This window comes from Carassius gibelio, chromosome B9, assembly GCF_023724105.1.
Source record: "Carassius gibelio isolate Cgi1373 ecotype wild population from Czech Republic chromosome B9, carGib1.2-hapl.c, whole genome shotgun sequence".
In the NCBI taxonomy this organism is placed as follows: Eukaryota; Metazoa; Chordata; class Actinopteri; order Cypriniformes; family Cyprinidae; genus Carassius; species Carassius gibelio.
The window spans coordinates 28,077,412-28,102,056 of NC_068404.1; the positions used below are offsets into that span (position 1 = coordinate 28,077,412).

Genomic DNA, 24,645 nt, shown 5'->3' on the forward strand with positions numbered 1-24,645 from the left:
TCTTATTATGACCCTTTTTGCCATTTCATGACTATATCTGTGTTCGCTTTAAACGTTAACATTGTGACAATGTACCCCATATGTTGTGAAAAGAACTGTATTTAGTCAGTAAAACTATTCAAAAGTAGTTTCACTTTTAAGGTTTGTCATGGGGAATATATCCTGCCATAAAAACAAAACAAAAAAATGTGACAACTTGCCCCATACTAAGCTCATAAACAAAACGAGCAGGGTCACATAATGCTGACAAGCGGTTTCAAAATAGTATTATAATCTATACATTCTAATGTCTCGTCTAAACAAAACAATATGTGCACAAATAATTCAAACCCTTAGTAGGGTTACAATATTTTTGCATTGCTTTTTTTGCTGTATACTGCAAGTTTAAAGGCACTGAAACATTTCTCACAGACTCTCTCTGATGAATTCTTAGCCACTGCTTTAGATGCACGGTGTTTGGTTGCTGTTTATTAGTCTGTGTGGCAGACTTTCGAGCAGAGTTTGTGTGCACCGGAGGGTGGCTGCTCTGCTCTGTTTTGTTCTCTTTTGCTCCACCTCTCCTCTCCTCTTCAGTCCCATCGTTTGGACGTCGACAGCAGCGCTCGGTGTTGGTTATTCTCCGGGTTTCTGGTCTGACAGAAGTGACATTCACGTCTTCATTTACCGATAATCTTCATGGGCAAGGTGTGGAGGCAGATGTACCCCCAATACACCTACTATTACCCCCCTTACCTGCAAGCCAAGGTACGAAAATCAGTTTCACTTGATGATTGATATCGCATTTGTAAAGCCGAGTGCTGTGTGTCATGTTTTATCGGATACTGTGCGGTATTTTAGGGAATCGGTCGATGTTGCAAGCTACTGCTGTAACGTTAACTTTGTAGCATTAGGCTACTTGAGGGGATTCTCGGGCGGACATTTTAAATCGTTTTTTAAATCAGTCAACTCCACATATAACCTAATCGTCACTGCTTTATATGCAGTGCTGGTTTAAACTCGTTGTGGTCGTCGTTTATTTTGGCGTTATTGAATGTTTTGCTGGTGTTCTTGGCCAGTGAATTCCTGTGACATGACATCGCGCGCTGTCTGAACTCAATCTCAGTGAACTCTAGTGTTGTTGTGGTCGATTCTAATGTGAACTTGTTCATTTATCATACTAGTTTATACACTTTTGAATTTGTATATATATGTATTTCAAAATAATAGTGGTTTAATTGTAAGGAGACAGTTTATTTTGTTTGTTTACACAGTCAAGTGGTTGACCGATATGACCGATATATGTTAGCTAATGCCGATTTTACAATTGGCCTACAGAAATCGAAATTGTTTATTAAACGAACACTTACTATTATATTTAATAAAAATAGAATATATAAATATTTTTTGGAACATGCAGAATTCAGAGCAAGCCGAATGGCTGATATATTATAGCTAATTAAAATTAATCGTGGCCAGTGAAATAAACTCTTATTATAAAAATATATTGGATTGTTGAATTAATATTACTTATTAAAGAAATACTCTTTGACACAATATCTCTCTCTCAAATAGAAAAACAAAACTGAAAATGTTTTTATCCATTGACAAGGCTATTGTTAGATGTTGTTGAAACTGAAACTTTCTTCAGCTACTTCAGTCAAGTCAATAAATCCCAGTCATCGGGTGATAATCTTTTATCGATGGCGAAATATTAACTGATTGATTGCTCTTGATCTTCTATATTGTTTTAAATTGTGTATTTAGTGCAATCAGGTAAATTTTTTGACATTTTAGTGCATTCAGCTAAAAACCATGCCTATAGTCAGATGCTTGGCCAAATCATTCAAATATCATACAACATTTTGTATATATTTCCTCATTTGCTCCACACTCCATTAGGATCTTTTATTAAAAATGATATTGGTTGACCTGTATTTTTCAGTTTTTTTCCTCCAATGTTTTTAATATGCTAAATTAGTCATGCAGTTTTCACACTGTTTAATTTCATTTGTGTTAAAATGCTGTTTAAAAGAAAAACATAAGAATTGGCATGAAATATGGACTGTAGATACTGTATGAGGAAACATAAATCTTAAATGCTACATGTTTTTGTCAGTCAAAGCTTTGCGTGTCATGGTTAATGCAGTGGCTGCAAATGTTTTGTCTTATTAATATGGATGTGGATGAAAGTTCTGCTGACAGAATACGAGTTTCAGATGAGTATGAGATTTTGGACATTTTATGCATTTATATGCCCTCATCTCCTGCAAGGCCTCATATTTCAGTCTTAACAATGTCAGTGTGTCAACCCATCTTAATCTGATCTAGGCCTAATTGTAAGGAAAACATTGAAGACCGGACTTGAGTAAAGTTTGATCATTGAGAATTTGTTGGATAGTAAAAAGTGAATTTTACTTTTTTTTTATTTAAATCAGTCAAAATAAAATTATGTTGGTTAATGTTTAAAAAATTAATTAAGGCGGTTCTAAACAAACAGGAATAAAAATGTTTTTTTAAATACTCAACTTTGTATTTTACAGTGGAATATTACAATACCTAATTTTTATTTTGTTTTTATTTTGTATTTTTTATATTATATTTATTAATGGTAATAATAATTATAATAATAAAATGTAAATAATTCAATAATTAATAGTAAAACATATTTATAATTATTAATATTCTTTTTAATTGCATTTTAAATAGCAATCACAATTTTTTTTTATCAGATTTTTTCCACGCACATCATGCATCCCTCACATTAATTATGTCATCCAAAAATAAACGTTGATTCAGTGGCATAGCAAACTACATTTTGATATAGCTTTTCTTTATATTTTTGATATTGGTTTTCATTTTATTTAAATATTCAAATATAAACACAGTATTTATTCTTACACCTATATGCACTGACGAATCATGTACAGTAAGAGCTGGAAGTAAATAGGATAAAATCTTTAATTAGTTTAAATTGATTTGTGGCAGTTGATTGAAATGGAAGTATAGAAAGATATCAGTCTTTCTACTTTGAAAGAGAGTCAAGGAAGATTGAGGTTGCACAGGAGATGCTATGAAGCTATGTATTGTTGTATAGCATGTTGACTTTATGTGGGGCCAGCAGTATGTACATAAGCATCCTAAACCAAACACTGTAATATACTTACAGCTATACAAGACAGAGTCCATAAATGCTCCATAAACTCCACAGTCAAGTGGCCAGAATAAATAAACCACATTTTTAGTCCACACCAATTATCTTCCATCATCATTTCCATCTTATTTTTGTAATTAGGATTTCATTTCTGGTTCAGAAAGTTTCCAGTGTCTGTATTTTTTTTCTATTTTTGGGCACATGCCCTTGTAGGAGCTTGGAAGAAGTTGAGATGCTTTTGTAAGATAAGCTTTGACAGGGAAGGGAGGATGGGCCTTTTTTATTATTACAACAGCTTGATTTCTTTCAAGGCTGGAAGCCTACAGCTTTTGTCTTCATTTGAGAGGAGGAGAGGTAGTGGAACACATTTATATGGCTCTCTACTCCGCTGTTTACAGCATAATGTACAGCTCAAGCTACAAATTCATCATATGCATTGAGTTTGAGCAGATTTGATTGTGATTCACTATCTATCAAAAGGTTCAATCTCTCAAGACCTGTCGAAAACACACATTTCACACTATCATATTTTGCATATAATGAAGCATGCTTTAGGACCATTAGGGTTTTTGCATTATGACATTATTGTCATGCATATGTAATTATGCTTACATACCATAATGCATAGCAGCATTTTTAGTTTTCAATTTATGTTGATTTAAATAAAAAATAGTGTATTATAGGAATTTTAAGATTACATTAAATTTAATGTTATTGTTGTTGAACAAATGTCAGAAAATAGTGGCAAATATATGCAAATGGAAATATAATTAACTGAGATGTCAAAAGGGTCAAAACCGGTCAAAAACGTTCCCATCATACTGTGTTTCATTTTGTTTATAGAAAATGGAACATGTTTTTAAGAACCATTAATGTTTTTGCATTATGACATTATTTTTAAGCACATTCCTTGCCAAATTATGCTTACTGTAATGCATAAATAAATGCATTTACTTTGACTTAAAAGTTTTTGTGTAAAAGCCATTCATTGTCATTTTTCGATTGCATTAAATTCAATGTATTGTCATTAGACAAATGATAGTGCATAAGGGTTTAGAAAAGTATATGAAAATGCAAATATAATCTGGGAAGTGCAGAATAATAAATTCGGCAGTAGTGTGCAAATTGTGCACAGTCAGTGCAAAACAGTTTTTAGCAACAGTATAAATGGAAATACAAAAAAAAAATCTATGCATTGCATTATGGCATTGAGAAATGTGGGTGAATTTTGCAATAATGTGCAACTAATGTAATTGTAGTAAAATAAGCTTAATTTTCATTATGCAAAATATACTTCCTTTTTTCTCAGCATTTTGATGTTAAACCTGAACGTATTTTTATGAGATCGCGGTATGCATTTTCTTGAGAATGCATGAAATGGACTGGGAATTATGTAGCTCTTTGAGAAGCAACTGAACTGTAACAATTTATTCATGTTAAATTTACGTGCAGTTGCATTATCACCAGTGTTCAAAAATGCATTGTTAATAACATGAGTAATATTTAAAAAGCACCAGTTTTCATCCGTGTAGGTGGGCTGGCCGTGTCAACATGAGCCTGTGATCGAGGGGTGGGTTTTAGCACATTAACTGCCATTGGACATTACACACAGAGCCTGCAAACAAAGCCATTGTGAAGGGCCTATACAATGTTTACAATAAAGTCTGAAGAGTTGCCTGGCAGCAGAATGTACACAATTAACCAGCGCCGCGGCGGCCTCATTATATGCGTGCCGAGCTGAAAGAATCCCAATTGTTCTCCTATGATAGCCATTCTGGGAACTTTTTGACATGAGGAAAATGAGGGACCGGCTCACAATACTACCGACCGCGGCGGTGAAGCGCTCTGCCAAGGGCCTGTCTCACAAACACAGACGGAGAGCTGGAAAAGCCCTTCAGCTTAACTGACAAGGTCAATGAGAGCCACACAGACGCGTCTGGTATTAATAGACCTGCTTTGTTAGTTTGTGTAAACGGGCAATTCAGTAAATGTGTAAGTAAATATGTGAAGACCAGACGGGGTAAAAATGGTGGACTGTGGGATGACGCTATATAGTGAAATCTGACAGCCGGTTGAGTTTCTGCTATAGCGGAAGTTATTTGTGTGTGGGTATCAATGCACAGGATGAGTTTATGCCATGTGGGGATGATGATGAAACCTGATGCAACAATACAGAGCATTAAACGTTAAAGAATGATTGCATTGAAACTTTATTACTGTAAACATTTTGTTTTGATCATTACATGAGGCTCATTCAAACAAAATTTATAGCCCATCTTAGTTTCATAACCCTGCAGCACAAAAGCAGTCTGAAGTCTCTGGGGTATATTTGTAGCAAAAGCCAAAAATACATTGTAGGGGTCAAAATTATCAATTTTTCTTTTATGCCAAAAATCACTGGGATATTAAGTAAAGATCATGTTCCATGAAGATATTTTGTAAATTTCCTACCGTAAATATATCAAAACTTCATTTTTGATTAGTAATATGCATTACTTTGAATGCATAGTAATATGCATTAATTTGAACATCTTTAAAGGTGATTTAAAGGTGGCCATATATTGTCCGATCTTAACAAATGATACATCAATGGAAAGCTGATTTATTCACCTTTCATATGCTGTATATAAATCGTCACTTAAGGCTGTTTTTGTGGTCCAGAATCACATATTAGCTTGAATGTTTTTCAATCAAGTGTTTCATAATTATTTATAAGATAAGATATTTTTATCAAGTATTAATTATTTAATTACATTATCGAAGAAAAAAAACTTTGTTGTTTTAATGTATTTATTTGTTTTATTGTTTATTTATTTATTTAACTTTTTTAAGATGATGTGAAGCTGTTGTTGCACAAATATCAAAACTGTCATTCATTTTTTTTAATCAATAATCTGTTTTAATTTTTTTCTTTATTTTTTGGTACATTTAAAGAAGTATTTAATTCACGGTATTATCCATATATGTACACTAGTGCCAGTCAAAAGTTTGGGATCAGTTAGAATTGTAATGTTTTTTAGAGAAGTCTCTTTTGATCATCAAGGCTGCATTTATTTGATCGAATATACAGAAAAAAAAATCAGTAATCTTGCAAAATGTTATTACAATATAAAATAATGTTTTCTATTTTAATATCTTTTAAATTATAATTTATTTCTGTGATGCAAAGCTGAATTTCCATCAGCCATTAGCAGTGTCACTTGATTCTTAAGAAATCATTTTAATATGCTGATTTATTATGACTGTTGGCAACAGTTGTACTGCCAAATATTTTTTTTGGAAACTCCTATACTTTTTGAGGATTCTTTGATTAATAAAAAGTAAAAAAAAAAAAAAACGTATTCAAAATATGAATCTTTTCTAACAATTTAAATCACTTCTTTTAACACATCACATAACACAACACATAACAATTTAACAAATCCTTGCTGAATTAAAGTTTGAATTTCTTTCAAAAAAGATCTTTTTTTGAACTGTAGTGTAAATAAATGCTCTTCTTTTTAGCTTTTTATTCATCAGAGAATCCTGAAAAAATGTTCAGAGGTTCCAAAAAAAATATTAGTAGCATATCAGTTTCCATCACTGATAATAAATCAGAAAATAATAATGATTTCTGAAGGATCACGTGACATTGAAGACCTGCGTAATGATGCTGAAAATACAGCTTTGCATCACAAGAATACATTTGATTTTAATGTATATATTAAAATAGAAAAACTTTATTTTACACAATAATAATGTTTCACAATGTTGCATTTCTTTCCCTGTATTTTTGATAAAATAAATGCAGCCTTCATGAGCAAAAGAAACTCCTGTAATAAATATACAAAATTGTTCTGATCGCAAACTTTTGACCGATAGTTTGTGTCTATATATATATATGTGTGTGTGTGTGTGGATTCATTATCAGAGTTTACAGAAGCATCATAACTGACATGTCACTGTGTTTCCCTCAGAGCAATTTACATACACTTATTTTCTGCAAATAACCAGTTTACATATTAATATTTCACAGGACTGCGGGAATATTAATGCTGTGAATGCTGTGTTGGTTTTGATCCCAAAAATCTTCATAATCATCATGTAATTTTTCAATCTCCAGATGTACTTTGGAGAAATATCTTGTGTGTGTTGTGCTCATTTCAAAATTACATGTGTGGGATGCGGGAGCGAAATCTTGCTTTGTGTCATGCAAATACACAAATCATATTACAATCATGAATTTTAGAGGATCTCATTTGGCTGAATCTCTCTCAGGACCCCATTCCAATTCCAATTTAGACACAATCATACACTAAAGACTGCAACCTAACAAACTGGATGCAGTCGGCATATTTGAATAAAACTAGATCACTCCTGTTATCATCAGAGATGTCTCAGCATGCCGTGTTATGGTTTTTGCAAATAAATTACAAATACACATTCTAAGCATTCTGATCTTCTGGACTATTTATTAAAATCAGTCGTTCTTAATGACACCGAATTCATCCTAAAATAGACTAATTTTAATAACATATAACATTTTGAAGCGTTTGCATTACATATGCATGATATTGTTAACCTTCTCTCTCTGTATATATCATACAAAATATTATTTTACTATTATTTGAGCATGCATACAGCACAGGATGCGTCATCCCACAATGCATTGCCCTCAACCTTTCATTTCTAATGTGATGTAAATGAACTCGAAGTAAATGCAGCCATGATTTTAACATCAATTTTCATGACTCAGTATTTGCTTGAACTGCAAACTGAGTGTTTTCTCAGGAAAAGCAAGAGATAATAAATCTGTGTTCCTCAAAGAGAGAGGTCACCCTAAGAAGAAAATAAGAGAGGGAGTAAATGACAGAATTATCCCTTTAAATGCAATATGGAGTAGCTTTGCATTAAAGCAGCTCTATAATGCATAAACCTAAAAGTATTTTTTCTATACAAAATAAGCCCATCAAGGCTATGCATCGTGATGAGCTCATGACACATAAACATTTAGCATTGCATAATGCACTTTGAAACGCCGTAGGCAGTATACAGTGCATACTGTGCAGTAAGTTCAGTAAGTAGTAAGACAGTGTTTCATTCCCAGCAGCCCTGCACACATCCAAACTCTCTCTCTCTCTCTCTCTCATTCTCTCTCACTGACTATCCGTGTGAAACGGGCGTCTTCCTGTGCGACAGGCGCATGCACACATGTAAACACGCTGCTTTCGCAGTGACAAACTCGAAGCTGTCACTGTTGATGACTACAATGTGGCCCCCGTCTAGAAGATGGGGCCCTCGATTCGAGCCACACGACAGAGGCAGGAAGGTATGTAGGACGGCACTGTTTCAACAACAAATCGCAACATTTTATTTATACAGAGCTAATGGACCGAGACCGAACAATATAGGAAGTGACAGGCTGAAATGTTTCTCCATTATGGTGGAAGGCAGGGAGAATGTGTCGAATGTGGTCTGAACAAGTTGCACGCTCGCTTTAACGTCGCTCTTGAGAGTTGCATCGGAGTTCAAAAGCTTCTCGTTTAGCAGTTCAGTACGGAGAGAGACAGCGTGCATGTGTGTAAGTGTGCATGGAGTTATGCACATGCATGTGTGTGTGCTGCTCACGTGTTGTCAGGTAGGAGTGTGATATACAGTCGCTCTGATCGCCTGCTGTGGGGGAGGCGAACGCTTTCCTCTTCATTTGTTTTCTCTGCACATTCAGCATGGACAGCTGTACCGTGTCAAGCAGGGCTACTTTATGGCTGATTTGTGGGTTCCTTTCCTGTAAGTTTAACGCTCCTCTAGACTTTGTTAAACATCCTTGCTATTATAAACCAGCAGTTCTTAACTGGTTTTGCTTCTGGACTCTGATGTTTATCATGCAACGTCAACAAAAATGTCCTGAAATTGACCGAATTCATATTTTGCATGCTATTCCGAAGGATAAATATTTGTATGGGTACTTTACAAGTATATCCTACTTCATGTGCAGTAGCTACACTCATGTAAAGCAAGATATACTGTTGTGTATATAGCGCATCTCGGCTGCGTGATGGTTTATATCATCACAAATGTAACTGTTATCACTATACAACCCCGTTTCCACTACAGAATTAAAATAGATGCGTAATTGCAACATTTTAGCAATTCTGAGAAAATCATATAATATTGGAATAAAAAAATAAAACTTGGAAATGCTTATAAATCTGTTTATATCTCGACTGTTTTCTCCTGTCAAAATTGCGAGAAATAAAGTCTGAATTGTGAGATCAAGTTACAATTACCTTTTTATTCATTTATTTTTATATCCATGGTAGAAACCGTCTTCTATATATCATCCAGATCTTCATATTTATTGATATTTATAAGTCCCAACTATTTCTACATACAGTATTTTTCCGTAAAGCGATATATAATATAGCAAATATCTGCTGGTATCTTTGCAAACTGTAAGCTATGTATCTATCGTCCAACTCTAATCTGCTAAACGCACCTATAGGGCATGAAGATATTAATATATAACAAACATAAAAATCTGGTTTGTCTGTAAAGCTGCTTTGAAACAATGTGTATAGTTAAAAGCACTGTACAGATTAATTTGACTCGACCTCCCCATTTATTTCAGCTCTTGATGCACACTTTTTTTTTACGATGCAGTCGGTTCCTGGCCAATTACATCAAAATTCCTCCCTTGCGTTTTTCCATTACGATAATGTAAATTATGTTTTTCTTTTCTTGAATTTTGCTGAAAAAGGCAAGTTGGTATAGTAAGAAATCTGCTAAGAGTGTAAATGTCTGAAGTTAAAGGCTAATAAAAGAAAGATAAGAGTTGTTTCAGTTAAGTTTGTGTTCAATATTTTGCATTTTAAGTCAATATTTTTGACAGGGCGTTTCTAAATGTCTCTGCATGTTGTGCCAGGCTCTCGGTGAACTCACTCTCACTTTCTATCTTTCTGTATTTTGGGATGACCGTGCTAGACTATGGTCCCGTTTCAAATGGCTCCCTCTCACAGTCCTCTTCCCAGTTTACATTTTAAGCAAAAGTCAACTGTGAAGTTTGAACTGGCTCATAGTGGTTGCAAATGAAAAGATGTGCCATTTTGGACCAGGCATGTATGTGCCATGAACTTTAATTTGTATGTGAAAATATATAATTGCATTTATTTTCTAGAAACCATTTGTGTGTGTGTGTGTGTGTATGCATGCATTTATATTATGTTAGCTTATTTGCTCTCTCTTTTGTTGCCTTCTCATTTAATTTAGCCCTGACCCTCTGCTTTAGCTGAATCAGGCTTTCTACCTTATTTGCCTGTTGACATGCTGCCATCATCCATACAAACACACACATACACAGCAGAGCGAGTCCTTCCTTTGACTGCAGAAAACCACATTATTCCACCTCTCTTCTTATGTAATGTTTTCAAATTCATCCGTATCACTTTGTCTGTCTTGAAAATATCCGGATGCTTAAGCTAAGGGTCAGGACGCACGAGGTCGCAGAAAACAATTAATGCTCTGCTTGAATACATTCACATTGCAGCAAGACTTCATTTATTTGATCAGAATTGTAGTAAAATCTGTAATATTGTGAAATATTATTACAATTTAAAATAACCCGTTTAAATTTAAATATATGTTCAAGTGTAGTTTATTTCTGTGATCAAAGCTGTATTTTCAGCATCATTCCTCCAGTCTTCAGTGTCACATGATCTTCAGAAATCATGTTAATATGCTGATTTGATTCTCAAGAAACATTTCTGATTATTAACACAGTGTTAAAAACAGCTGTGCTGCCTCATAAATTTGTAAGGCAGTAAATATTTTATTTTTCAAGATTCTTTGATGGATAGAAAGTTCAAAAGAACAGCATTTGTTTGAAATGTTCAGCATTGTTTTTTTTATGACATTATAAATATATTTACTGACACTTTGATCATTTTTATGCATTAATTAAATTAATTTTTTAATGCTTTTGTTGTCTCAAATGCATCAATTGACTACAGTGAAACTTTTGCCCCGGTATTTAAAATATTTTGTCAGTTTTTATCTCTGTTTGTGGCATTTATTCTGAGAACTGGTTTATTTCTGACGTAGAAAGCTATTTTGTGTGTAATTGAGCCAAATCTTTGAAGCCTGACTGCTTTGTTTCTCCTCTGATCTGTGGCTGGTGTTGACGCACTCATGTTTGCTCTGTCCTGAATGGCAGATGTTTTCCAGTCTGGTTTTTCAGTCCACAAACAGGAAAAGGATAGGATCCAAGGGCAAAGATCTTCCCCCTGCTCTCTGTGTGATTGTAAATGACCTATTTATGTCCTAACTATCCGACTTAAACTACTGTCTAAGCACGATCGGCCAGAGCCGGGGAGTATTGATACCACAAGGTGTTTTCGGTGCTTCTAAGATCACATTTATATTCAAAACAGCGAGTGAAATGGAAAACTGATGAGCTCAGGGAAAGTTATTTAAGAAGACAACAGGAAATGCAGTGTTTAGGTGTGAGGATGAGCCTTACATTCATCACAGCCTCAGAGAAAGAGCAAGAGAGACGGAGAAACACGAGACGATCTGCGTACATTTTAGAAAATGAAATTTTTCTTTCTGTTTGTGTGTAAATGGAAGAGTAGCAGCAGAGAGTGAAGAAGAAGCATCATCATCATTAAGTGTTTCTCATGCATGTTCATCCATCTTTAATGCAATGGATAAAGTTGGTAATGAAGATCCAGATTGAGCGGGAGGAAGCTCATACTGTATAATGCATATGAGAGTTTGCATTTGTGCTGCTACATGTTTTGGTCACTACATCATTCCCAGACTTCCTTTGCTCTGTTATGTCATTATTTCAATGTGGTTTCTGGTTTGTGTTGGATCTCTGCATTAATTTGATATCATGATATCAGTACTAAACATCAACTTTTTAATTGATTTAAAAAAATGTAAAAACAATTATGCTGTGAACATCTAATGTCAACTTTGCATTTGTTGAATTGTTTCATGTTGAGGCAGATAGATAATAGAATATTAATTATGTATAATAATGATAATAATAATGATAATACTTTAAATATTTAATTTATTTATGATTAATTAATGAATTTCATTTAATAAAATTACTTAAAATGTTATGTGTAATTTTTAAAATGATTTTATATATATATACTAGGACTGTCAAGCGATTAATTGCGATTTAATTGCATAAAAAATGTTTTTGTTTACATAGTATGTAGTTTGTTTACATAGTAATTTATATGTGTGTACTGTTTACATTTATTATGTATATATAAATACACACACAAGCATGAATATATTTTTTAAAAAATATGTCATGTATATATATTAAATATATTTATATATAATAGAAATGATATGCCTAAGTAAGAATATATACATTTAAATATTTTCAAAACATGTGCTGTATGTGTGTTTCTTTATATATACATAATAAACATAAACAGTACACACACATATATTATGTAAACAAAAACTTTTATTTTGGATGCGATTAATTATTTGACAGCACTAATATATATATATTCTTTAAAAATATTAAATTAAAGTAAAATATAATGATATAATCTGATATAATATAATATAACAATATAATTTCAATTTTTTTTATAATTTACACATAAATACATAATTATATATTAAATTAAATGTAGTGCAGTATAAATATTTGTAAATAAACATAATTGAATAAAATCACTTTAATTCAAAATAAATGTGTAAAAAGTAAAGCACTCCTAAGGTCATCTGTGTCTAATTGTCATGAAAATTCTGTCACAATGCAAAAAAAGCTTTAATGGTCCTACAATACGCTTCATTTAATTAATGCAAAATATTTCTGGTTTCTTCCCTTTCTTAACAAGGTTAAGCTTGAGCTTGTTTTCATAAATGTCACCCTAGGTCTTCCAACCGTAGAGGAGAGTCACACACCAGCTCTTCCTGCAGTCAGATAAGACCAAAAAGCTATACATTGACTTTTTTTATAATATATTATATGTTTATTTAAGTGTGATTGTTTTTTTTACGTCATTTCCACTCATTTTGGCTTCTCGACCTAAACGCAGTGTTAAATCAGTTTGTATAACACATATGAAATTGTAAAACCACAAAAGCTGATGGCCTCACTCAGGAATGTGAAGTATTCGGGTCAAAGGAAACCAAGAGCTACCAAAGGGGGGTTGATGAAATGTAATATCCCCTCAGTTAAAAACCAGAGCATTGTGCACCTTTCACAGATCGTGCAAGTGCATGCATGCATGCTTAACATGCAATATGCATTAGTATTTGAGCAAAGAGTCTGTTTTGTGATGTTTTTTTAGTATTGTTTGTGTGCATGTCCCCCCTCCCAAAAAGAGCACAGTGGTTTCTTCCATAGTGGGAGGTGTAGTTCTGTGTAGAAGTCACCGCAGATCAATGAACTGAGTGAAACAGACGGGCTGGGCAAGCCGACTACAGCGAGCGACCGTGGGATATACGCTGCTCACCGTTCCTCAACACCTAATATTTCTCCCTCGTCGTCAAAGTGAGACTCTATGACATCGCTGCTCGCTCTCTATGCTTTATAGAGCCACTGATACAACTTTACCCTCCTGGATACACCAGAGCGAACGAGATAGAAACATTTGGTAGAAATTTATTCATCCGTCGGTGGATATTCGGTTGTTGAGGATGATTTTTGCTAATTCTGGCAACACAGTGAGGACGTCGCATAATCGTAAACAGGTAAAAGCTTCATTGTGGCCCTCGTGGTTATTTGTTGTCTAAAGTGGGGTTGTGAAGTCATAATTCAGAATGCGTTTGTGGAAACTATTATTTGCACTTTCTTGTTATAATAACCAGTTCCAGTGGTGATCAACGGATGGTAGACTACTTGTGTCCAAAAGCAGCACTTCCATGAAACTAATCCATAAAGAATAGCTGTCATTGGTTCCCTTCCAATCAGATGCTCCCCTCCGATGGGTGTGTTTTTGTCTTGCTAGCGTTTTATTTGATTGTGTTATGGCACCGGCTCTCATTCACAATTTTATCACACCTTTCCCCCTCCCGATCAAACCCGTCCCACCAGTTTAAAAATAGGCCTCTGTTTGATCAGGTTTTTACGTGTCTCATGCACGTCACTGCATTTTCTTCTGATGGGAACAAACATTCATAGCCCTGCCTGTCTGTGTTGGGTTTCAGTGGTTAATCTACTTTACTGTGCTGTAATGGTCAAAAGTCACAGCGCCCTCTCATATGACACTCTTCATTAAAGCCTTCTCTAATCTCACTCCATGCATGCATTTCACATGCACTACCTGCAGAAACATATGCTGGAAATATGCTTTTAATATGCTTTTATCGAATTCTGGCCATGCAGTGAGAATCTTGCATAATCATGACCAGGTGAAAATCATATTTGACTTTAATTGTGGCCCTCATGGTTAGTTGCTCTTTACAGTTTGCTAATGCAGTCTTTTGGTTGAAAGCTATAATCAAACGTGTCCGAGTCATATTTCAGTCTTATTTTTAGATTTTGCATTAAGACAATTTTAATGAGAATGTACAAAATAGAAACAGTTGGGGAAAGATTATTCATCCATCCGTTGTTGTGGATGATTTTTGCAAATTCTGGCCAAATAATGAGAACGTTACTTAATTGTAAGCATGCTAAAATCATCATTACAAAGTCATTTGATTTTTAGATTGTGCATAAAGAAAATGGCAAGCTGTAATGACAAGAACGTACAAGATTCATCCATATGTTATGGATGTTTTTTTGCAGGTAAAAATTATAATTTGACCTGAAGTGTGACCCTCATGGTTATATGTTTGGCTTTAAAGTGTTTTAGGTGAAACCTGTAAGCGAACATGCCAAAGTCACACTTCAGCCATATTTTTTGATTTTGCATAAAGAAAATGACAGATTTTCATGACAATTACACACATTTCCCTCTCAAATTCTCATTACTTTAATGCCAAAAAGCATTGACATTTATATTTCATGCTAGCTTTTGTCGTCACTAATTTAAAGGACTTTTTCCCACAATAATGCATTAAAACATTAAGATGGAATTAATATATCATAGGAACCACGCATGAGAATAATAGGAATCATAAAGGAGCTGCAAAGTATTCAATGATTTTAATATGATTTTGGGGTCAGATACGACCAGCTGGTGTTTCCTCGCGATTCACTCTTTTTGAGGTTGGTTTAGACGGGTTTAGGTGACCTTGTCATATCAGCGCAGCATGATGGGATTAGATAGTGTCGCAGTTTCGACCTGCAGCATCTGCGAAAGCCTTGATGATCCGCGTGTTGCGAAGTGCGTCGCCTAACGATGAAATTTGATTTATCAGCAGCACACTAAGAGATTGACTTCTTGATAGAAGAGGAAGGCGAGGGGGGTGGAGGAGGAAGAGGAAGAGGAAGGGTTTGGTAGTTACTCAAGAGGATTATGCATATATTCATAGGACATTTAGCAGCAGAGCAGCATCTCTAACAGGGTGAGGCCGGTTACTGGAAGTTCAGTGTATTTCCAGCACGGATATGATGGGCTGACTTGGTCTGCGGTGCTCTGATAAGAAGCCAGTCTCTCCCCACAGAGCTGAATAGGCAAACAGATGCCAGATACAAACAGGCTTTGAGTTCCCGAGAAAAGCCCGTTCCACTCTGGCAATGTGTGGGTTTCAGTCAGGGCAGAGGACCTTCGAGGGGAAACACTGGCTTCTCGTCATCAAAGATGTTCTTTGTCCATTTGTGGGCCGTGTTTGTGCCTTATTTCCTGTTTGCATGGCTGTTTCTCCAATGCAAAGATCAGATGAGCTGTCTTGTTTTGTTTCCTGAAGTACAGACTTGCTGTTTTCTTGGAGAGTGCATGTTGTTCAATATACTTTATGCATTTGAAATAAATGGAAATGTTGCACAGCTTTCGTTCTGATCTAAAAATCCACTAAATAATCTGATGTGACATGAAGTGCAGTTTGGGATGTCCAAATGTGACGCCGTTAAACTATTCATCCTGTGAGCGTTTAAAGAGATTAGCATGCTTCAAGGACTTCCCGCTTGACCGGCAACGTGACTAAATGTGCCGTTTTTCCAGCGTATCCTCTCAGAACACTTGACTAATAGCATTCATTGTGCTTTACAGGATGACGAGTTCATTTTCATCTGAAATCAGGGGTGTTTTCTCCAAGGCCAGGGAGGCAGTGAATTCTCCGTAAAAAATCGGAGGAGAATGTGATCTCCAGAATGATGGAGGGAAATCATGACGCACCCAGTACTATGCATTTCTTAACGTTTATATTAACATACGGATTGTTCAAACCAAGTCATGTCAAATGCTCCAAAAAATAAACTAAGGTAATACAGTAAAAAGTAGTACACGAATAAAGCAAAACCAATATTTTGTTTTAACTACTCGTTTTCAACAAGTAAATCATCTCTCTTGCCTTCTTTAGCTCGTTATGTTCACATTAACTATGAGCGAATGTAATTAGTGTGGTGTGAATGAAGGAATACAGGCTGAAATGACACAATGTGCTTGTTACTTTTGAAGCAATGCAAGAAGTGCATAAAAACTTGAAGAACTCAAATTAAACTGGATTGACTTTGATCCTAGCAAATGTTCTCAGAACTTTCTAGCAAGATTCGCTCAAAGTTATGAAGAAACGTTCTTAAGTAACATGAATAGAATGTTTGTTCAAAGGTCTTTAATAGTGTTCTCTAAAAATGTGTCCCGAGAGCCATCTTGTTTATGAATTCAGCCCGGAGTAGACAGACTATAACTATTAAATAGTGATGGGGTTATTATTATTATTATAATATGTATAGTACTGCTTGTTTTTGATGATGTTGTTGCTGAAATGGGGTTGGTTATGAAATTGTTGCTATATTATGAAATTGTCAGATTTTACTTTAACAAGGGCCAGTTACATTAAATATTTCTTATGTGTTTTTGTCTAGTATTTGTGCATCTGTGACTGTTCTGTGTTTATCTTGCTGCAAAACCCATTGCCCTATGGGGACAAATAAAGTCTAAAGTCTAAGTCTATTTATATGTCATTAATGGAATGTTTTTTAAACGTTTCTGCTTGTTTCAGAACATTCCGAGAATTTTTAAAAGTAACATTTTCAGAATGATACAATGGAATGTATCCTTAAATGATGTGAAACATATTTAAAACAAAAAAAGACATTTTCAGGAAACTCTGCAAACTTCTGGGATGTATGGGTTGCTTGTTAAATGTGTAGAGACCAGAAACCATGTCAAACCATGTCAGAAGTTAGCACACACAGCTGAACGAGGCCTTTATCATCCTGTTAAATGTTTAGTATCAGCGCAGTGCTGGAAGAATCCATATCAAGACGGATTTAGTGCAGCTTTTGAACTTTAATAATCCACAGCTGGCTTTTTAAACTCAAGCTTGTCTTATTTATCCAGTCTTGTGTTCATGTCTTTACAGAGCTGCATTGAACTATAGCAGAAAGAGCAGCCAAAGGGTTGCCAGGCCATTTTTAATAGGTCATTGACTTTGTTCTGACCCATAAATGCTGCCTTTGTTGTGTAGACCTTTAATGAAATGATATTTTGTTCAGCACTGCTAGATTTCATGGAGCTCAGGTCTGTGGTTTTCAGCACCTGCCAATATTGAGCATTTTTATTGCTCTCTCTGCTTTTGTATGGGAATTAAAGTGATAGTTCAGGCTAAAATTAAAAGTAGTCATCGCTCGCTCTCCCTCATGTCCATCTAAACCTGTATGACTTTCTTTTTTCTGTGAAACATGACAGAAGTACGTCCAAGCTTCTGTTTTCCAGAGTCGTGAAATGGATGGTGGTTTAAATTGTCACTCTCCTAAAAAGACAAACACAAAAAAAATAGTAGCTTATAAAATGATGGGAAATATTACATTTCAGCTATCACATGAACTCAAAAAACTAAATGTTGCACATAAATCATATAAACTACTTTTATGAAAATAATACAAAGTCTAAAGTTTTATGTAAATTTTGGAGTGAATTGTTCTTTTAAATGTGTGTGAATAATCTATTTGCATATAAATTGCATAATGCAGAACAGTTTTCTCGAATGACTGTCCTCCACTAAGCCAAGTCATGCTACATGTTTATTTCTTTAGAAACTTGACTGAATTATATATAAAATGCATTTTGAGTCATAATGATAGCTATGAAACATGCTATGAATGATCATGCTAAGATAATTGCATGCACGTCTTGCATCAAATATTGCCTCTATTTTATTGCACTAAATTTATTAGTGAGTTTAAATGGGTCAGATAAAGACAGAAGTGGAAGATTTATGGCTGTAAACGTTTCAAATCTTTCAGTGTGTTGTATGCCGTTTCTTTGTTATTATTTGTGAAATGTACTAGTGAAGACTCTTTCAAAGTAAATGCAACACCATATTTTCAATGCTCCTTCCGAACAAGGTTATGCCTTCAGATTAGATCCTTTTTTTATAGTAAGATGAGGAGTCCATGTGACATGTGAAATAATATCATGTGCACTACCATATAAAACAAATGGAATGTATTTTCACAATGAACTTTCTGTTAGTTTTATGGTGGTTCAGAAGTCGCGTAAAAGGCAAGATGGGAACAGTGGAGGACAGTGAGTTTTCCTCTCTCTGGATCTCGTCCAGTGAACTGTGTCACTGCTGCATTCCAGAGATTCCGAACACTTCCTCCTCCTTGTTACTTCCACAAAAGAGCGAGCGGGATATTCACAGTTGAACTGCTGAAGCACTTGAGCAGGAAGACCTCCACAGCTCAGAACATCTGTGTCCATAAAAAAGGACGGAAGTGATGTCTCTACCACACAAGAACTCTTTTATAACACGGAGAATGAAGCCAGAAAAGCATTGACCTCAACAGATCCGCAGCCGTTCAGAAATTCCCGAAGATTTTCAAAGCCGTTGGCTTCCTCACATTTTGGGGTTAAGCTGTTCTCATTAGACAAAAGTTTGAGTTTGCTTGATGTTTGTAGTTAGCAGTGGAGATGGTGTTTCCATTTGAGAAATCCATCTAGAGTACAATTTATCAGACTCTTTCGAACCTGACAGAGCTTGAGTATTTTGTGTTCACTTTTGTTCTCATTTCTTCTCGTTTGCTCTGAGAAATTTTGCATGTGTAAAAAAACATGCATGTTACACCACAACTCTTTTTTTTATATTTTACTACTACTATCATCAAAAATCATTATTTCATCCATGAGAAATCGATCCAAAGCTTCAGTTCTCAGTTTACGATGATTAATTCGACTTTTCCATAACTGATAGGGCTTATATATTTTGTATTGACTTTTGTTTTAGTTTATATTCCTTCCCTTTTGCTACGAGCAAATGCTTGATATTGGATCTGTGTGAAACATGTGTGATAAACCACAACTTTCCCTCACTATTATGACCAAAAAATATATATCTGTGAGAAATCAGTCCACATAGTTCCCGTTCTCACTGTGCAACAGTTGATCAGTGTTTCATTTGTTAGTGTTTTTTACAGTAGGGTTTTGTTTTACTTCCCTTTCGCTCAGATAAAATTGATGGAATTTGTATCTTTAAAAACATGCACGACAACCACAACACTTTCACCTCTATTATGACTAAAAAGAAGCAAAACCAAAAAATGCTAAAGTAAAAGTGTATGGCATCCTGTGTTCTTTTTTAGACTGTGGTAAAATAAAATAGTCACTCACTTAAATGGTTTTCTTAAAATTGACAGTCTTTGGTCTTTGGTGAAATCTCAATAAATCTATTCAAATCGATTAAAAATTATCTTTATTGCATTTGTGAGAACCAAAAAAATGCGAATGCAAAAGCATATGTGACCCTGGACCACAGGGTCCTCCTAAGTGTCAATTTTTCGATTTATAAATCATCTAAAATGTAAATAGATAAGCTTTCCATTGATGTAAAGTTTAGGATCAGACAATATTTGGCTGAGATGCAACTAATCTGGAATCAGAGGGAGCAAAAAAATCTAAATACTGGGAAAATCATCTTTAAAGTTGTCCAAATGAAGTTTTTTGCAATGCATATTACTTATCAAAAATTAAGTGTGATATATTTATGGTAGGAAATTGACTAAATATCTTCATGGAACATGATCTTTACTTAATATCTTTATGATTTTTGGCATAAAAGAAAGATCTGTAATTTTGACCCATACAGTTCTTTTGGCTATTGCTAAAAATATACCACAGAGACTTTTGGTGAAATCAAAGATTTTAGTGAAAATAATTACTCAAGGAATTTTCTTAAAGTAACATTTAATACAGTTAATACTTACAGTTGCATATATGGTCTCGGGTTTTAATTTCTAGATCTGTGAAATATCAACAAATCTTTTCAAATTTTGCAATCTGTTTCCAAAGATATTAATTTTTTTCCCAGTATATCAAGTTTGTCTTTTGCAACCTGACTGTAGTACTTCTAGACTTCTGTAGACTTTATTTCGAATAAGAGTTGTACATTCAAAGCAGTCATGCTGTATTACATCACTTTCATCTTTCAGTATTGCATCAGTTTTATTTAAACTTCTGATTTTGAGTTAAAATTGTTGACATGACTGGATAAAAAGGCTTTTTCTGGTGGTCATCCCTTCAGGAAATGGTTATTATTATCAGTTCCTCATAGAGTTGCACTTTGGTTCTTGTGGATGGAAAGGCGACAAGTCCGTGGGACAAGTGAAAACGTGAAGTTCCTATGATATTCACAGCATTGGAATATCATGTAAAATAAAAGAGTATATTTTTCTCTACAAATCTGTTTAAGATGTGCATACAAGATATATCCAAGATATATAATGACTGATCTTCTTGAAGTTGTTGCAGATCTACTGTGTCTGTGTTCATTTCTGTAATACAAGCAGGATTCACCTGCACTGAGATAAAACGAATGGCTTTAGGTCTGTTGCATGTCAAGCTCATCTAAGATCAAAAGGGTTCTGCAAATAGAAATGATTAGCGGTCACCGCTCGGCCTCCAGTGCCGCATTCGCTTCCTTTAGATTCCCGAAGCGTCCTCTCCATCAGCCGTGCTCCTAGGTCAGAGCTTCTGGCCCCTGTGGACCCACTTTATGCTGACAACTGATTTCTGAAGAAGAAGAGACTGCACTGCAGATATGGATCCCAGCGCTGCCAGATACTCATCCTCGCACTGACAAACATGAGCTGTGTAGCATTAGAGCGGAGCAGGTTCAAGAAACAGATCAATTCGTTAAATGGTTCTCGTTTGAATTGGTTTCAGTCATAAAATTGGTGGTTACTGAAAATCCGTTTAAAATTTAAGGAAATGTTTCATAAATTGAAGCATTGTAGTTTAAATAAATTTTGAGCAAAATACATGTATTGTGATTTATATATTTAATATACTTTGATGTAAAATTGCTCATGATGGATCTTGATCAAACGTCCCACTGTTACTGGAGTCATCTGCTTTCTGGATTAGTAGTCTGTTTTTTTCTGTCCAGTATATTTACTTATGTTTTCTTTTACTTTTTGCTTTCCAGTTTGCTTTGAGCTTGTTCCGCTCTGACCGCAGTTTGTTTTGTGTCCTCCCCTCCAGCCTCCTGTTGGCCCCGCCTCCCACCCGATGGCTCCGCCCAGTCCTGGAACCAACAGCAGCACCAATCACAGCAGCAGCAGCAGCACAGCCGGCTGGGAGCATCTCAGTAAAACGAACCTCTACATTCGTGGTTTACCACCAACCACCACCGACCATGACCTGGTTAAGCTCTGCCAGCCGTGAGTACCTCCTTATATTGGCCAAATATTGAGATAATGTCAGAAGGCCATAAATCAAAGGAACAGTTCACCCAAAAAAAATAATAATAATAATTGTTGAAAATGCACTCACCCTCAGGCCATCCAAGGTGTAGATGAGTTTGTTTCTTCATCAGATTTGGAGAAATGTAGCATTGCATCACTTTGCATTCACCAATGGATGCTCTGCAGTGAATGGGTGCTGTCAGAATGAGAGTCCAAACAGCTGATAAAAACATCACAATAATCAACCACTCACTCGCCATAAGAAATAGTTTGGAGTTTAAAACGATGGATTTGTTTCTTAGAAACATGCAGGTTTTTGTGAATGACTTATGGATTATTGTGATGTTTTTATCAGCTGTTTGGACTCTCATTCTGACGGCACCCATTCACTGCAGAGCATCCATTGCAAGCAAGTGACACAAGGCTACATTTCTCCAAATCTTTTCTGATGAAGAAACAAACTCATCTTGGGAGTACATTTTCAGGAATTTTTCATTTTTGGTGAACTATCCCTTTAAGAACCCTACTTTGAGAGGTGTTGACGAAGAGTGTGGCCTCCGGCGTCCCGGTTTGTCCGGATCTGTCTCATTAAGCCCAGTTTCACTGCGAGACGGCGGGTCCTCGAAATGGAGATCGATTACTGTGGCCGTTGGATCAACAATCCAATCGCTGCTTACAGGGTCATCGTCGAAGTGGATTCTCACTTCTTTCTGAAACAATGTGCAGTTATTGCTTGATGAATGCTTCAACATGTGGTTGAACGGCTCTGAGGTCGGTCTATCGATCAGAGACTCTCTGTTCAGAAATGGAGGCACATTATTGAGTGTAATTGCTTTGCTTGAGATCTGAGCACTGTTTCTCGCTCAATGCAAGTTCAGCATCTGTTGCATGATGCCAGAAAATCTGTTGCATTATTGCAGAAAATCATTTTGACTTATTTTAGTTTTTTTGTTTTTAAAAGGCATATAGAAAATGTAAGTCTATGGAGCAACACTTCCATTGTAAAAGCAGAAATCTGGAAGCTTGTGTTTGTTTTTTGTTATTAATTTTTTTATAAAATCTTATGATATGCTGTATATTACTGTTTACATTTTGCAGCAATACAAGAAATCAGGCACTTGTAAATTAACTTGTAAATTATCTTTATGAAGTGGGACAGTTTTCTAGGTTGACGTTCTCTTAATTATTGTTCTCTTAATTAAAGTTTGCATTAAAGTGCCTGGCAATAGCTATGTGCTTTTGATGTTAAAATTACAAGATTGGATAAAACTTTACACATTTTCAATGATTATCATACACTAGTCTCATGTTAACATGTTAAAAAAGTCGTATATCTACTTTGAAACTCATCTGAAACTTTTTCAGGATGCATGATATATCCAAATGATATTGGTTATCAGCTAATAAGAATAACTGTGCATGTTAATTTCTCCTACTTTTATATTTATATTACTTTCTAATGCTCTCTCAAAGTAAACTTTTAAATGTCATCTTTAGCAAATCTAAAAAATAATATTCATCCATAAATTCACTTGTAGCATCTAAACAATGTTCGATGTTTTTATTTTGTATTTTTTTTTTTTTACAAGTGTATTTATTAATACAATTTTAATAAGGGCCATTAATTTATTATAGGCCATCAGATAACCGGTTATTGGTCATCACTCAACATGAAAGATTGTTTTTAAAAGTTATCGTTGTCAGTCTATTGCCGCGTTTCCACCGAAATTACCCGGAACATTTGTACCAGGAACTTTTTTTCCCAGGAACTTTTTTCCCCCCAGACCCCTTGCTTTCTGCGTTTCCACCACGGTGTAAAGTACCGGGTAGATTAGGCAAATAGACTGGTGACGTAGGTCTGCGCGTTTCTCAATACAAAGTACCCCTGATTTAAAAAAAAAAAAAAAAAAAAAAAGGTACGCTGATTTTGGACGTGCATCATTGGTAGTTAGTTCTGACTTTGTGCATTCGACTGGGGACTGTGATGTCAGCGACTACGCGAATCCTGTAATTTTCCTCTCTGTATATTTACAATAAAACGAAATAGGATATAAAATACCACTGCCTCCTTTGGTTTCATTTAAGCATAATAACAGCTGCAGAAATGTACTTAGTTCAGGGATATGTACGTGTATATGCAGCCATTACAATGAAACGAAATATTATATTTATAATATTATATTATAATATTTTATTTTCATTTTAACATATAGATAAATTGAATACAGACCAAAGAAAACCTGTTAGATTTACCCCGCAGCTGAATTATATTTTATGTTTAACCACTGAAGACACATCAGAGCCAGCGGCACATATCAAAAGATCTATCCGAGATGAGGCTGTTTTCTGCGGATACATGAGGACTGAGCTCCCGCTGATCGAGTGGAGCTTACCGTCTCTGAGATCGGCGAAATACATTTTTAAATAGGCGCTGTCTTTATAAATAAACCATAGATTTGAGTTTTAAACAACTACATTCTCGCCTGAAATACTTTTAAAATTACATTTCATGACACAATAACAGTAATATTTGAAAATGATCCAAATAAATGGTGTTTGAATTCAACCAATGCTGCGTGAACTCAGATCGCTTTGGCTACTGTTATTTTCCCCTCAGTATATTTACAATAAAACTAAATAGGATATAAAATACCACTGCCTCCTTTGGTTTCATTTAAGCATAATAACAGCTGCAGAAATGTACTTAGTTCAGGGATATGTACGTGTATATGCAGCCATTACAATGAAACGAAATATTATATTTATA

At 35.1% G+C, this 24,645-nt stretch overlaps 1 protein-coding gene across 3 annotated transcripts in view; it reads left to right on the forward strand.

Annotated features, from left to right (window-relative positions):
- Window positions 1–511: 511 nt before the first annotated feature.
- LOC127964711 (RNA-binding motif, single-stranded-interacting protein 1) overlaps window positions 512–24,645 on the forward strand; it is a 60,284-nt gene continuing 36,150 nt past the window's right edge. The window contains exons 1-2 of one of the 3 annotated variants that reach the window (XM_052565004.1): window positions 512–744; window positions 21,676–21,854. In XM_052565004.1, the coding sequence (XP_052420964.1) occupies window positions 676–744; window positions 21,676–21,854 (248 nt within the window). In that variant the 5' untranslated portion in view covers window positions 512–675. Of the gene's footprint in view, window positions 745–8,277; window positions 8,439–13,519; window positions 13,838–21,675; window positions 21,855–24,645 lie in introns of those variants that run through there. The other 2 variants (XM_052565003.1, XM_052565005.1) reach the window with 2 other exon arrangements.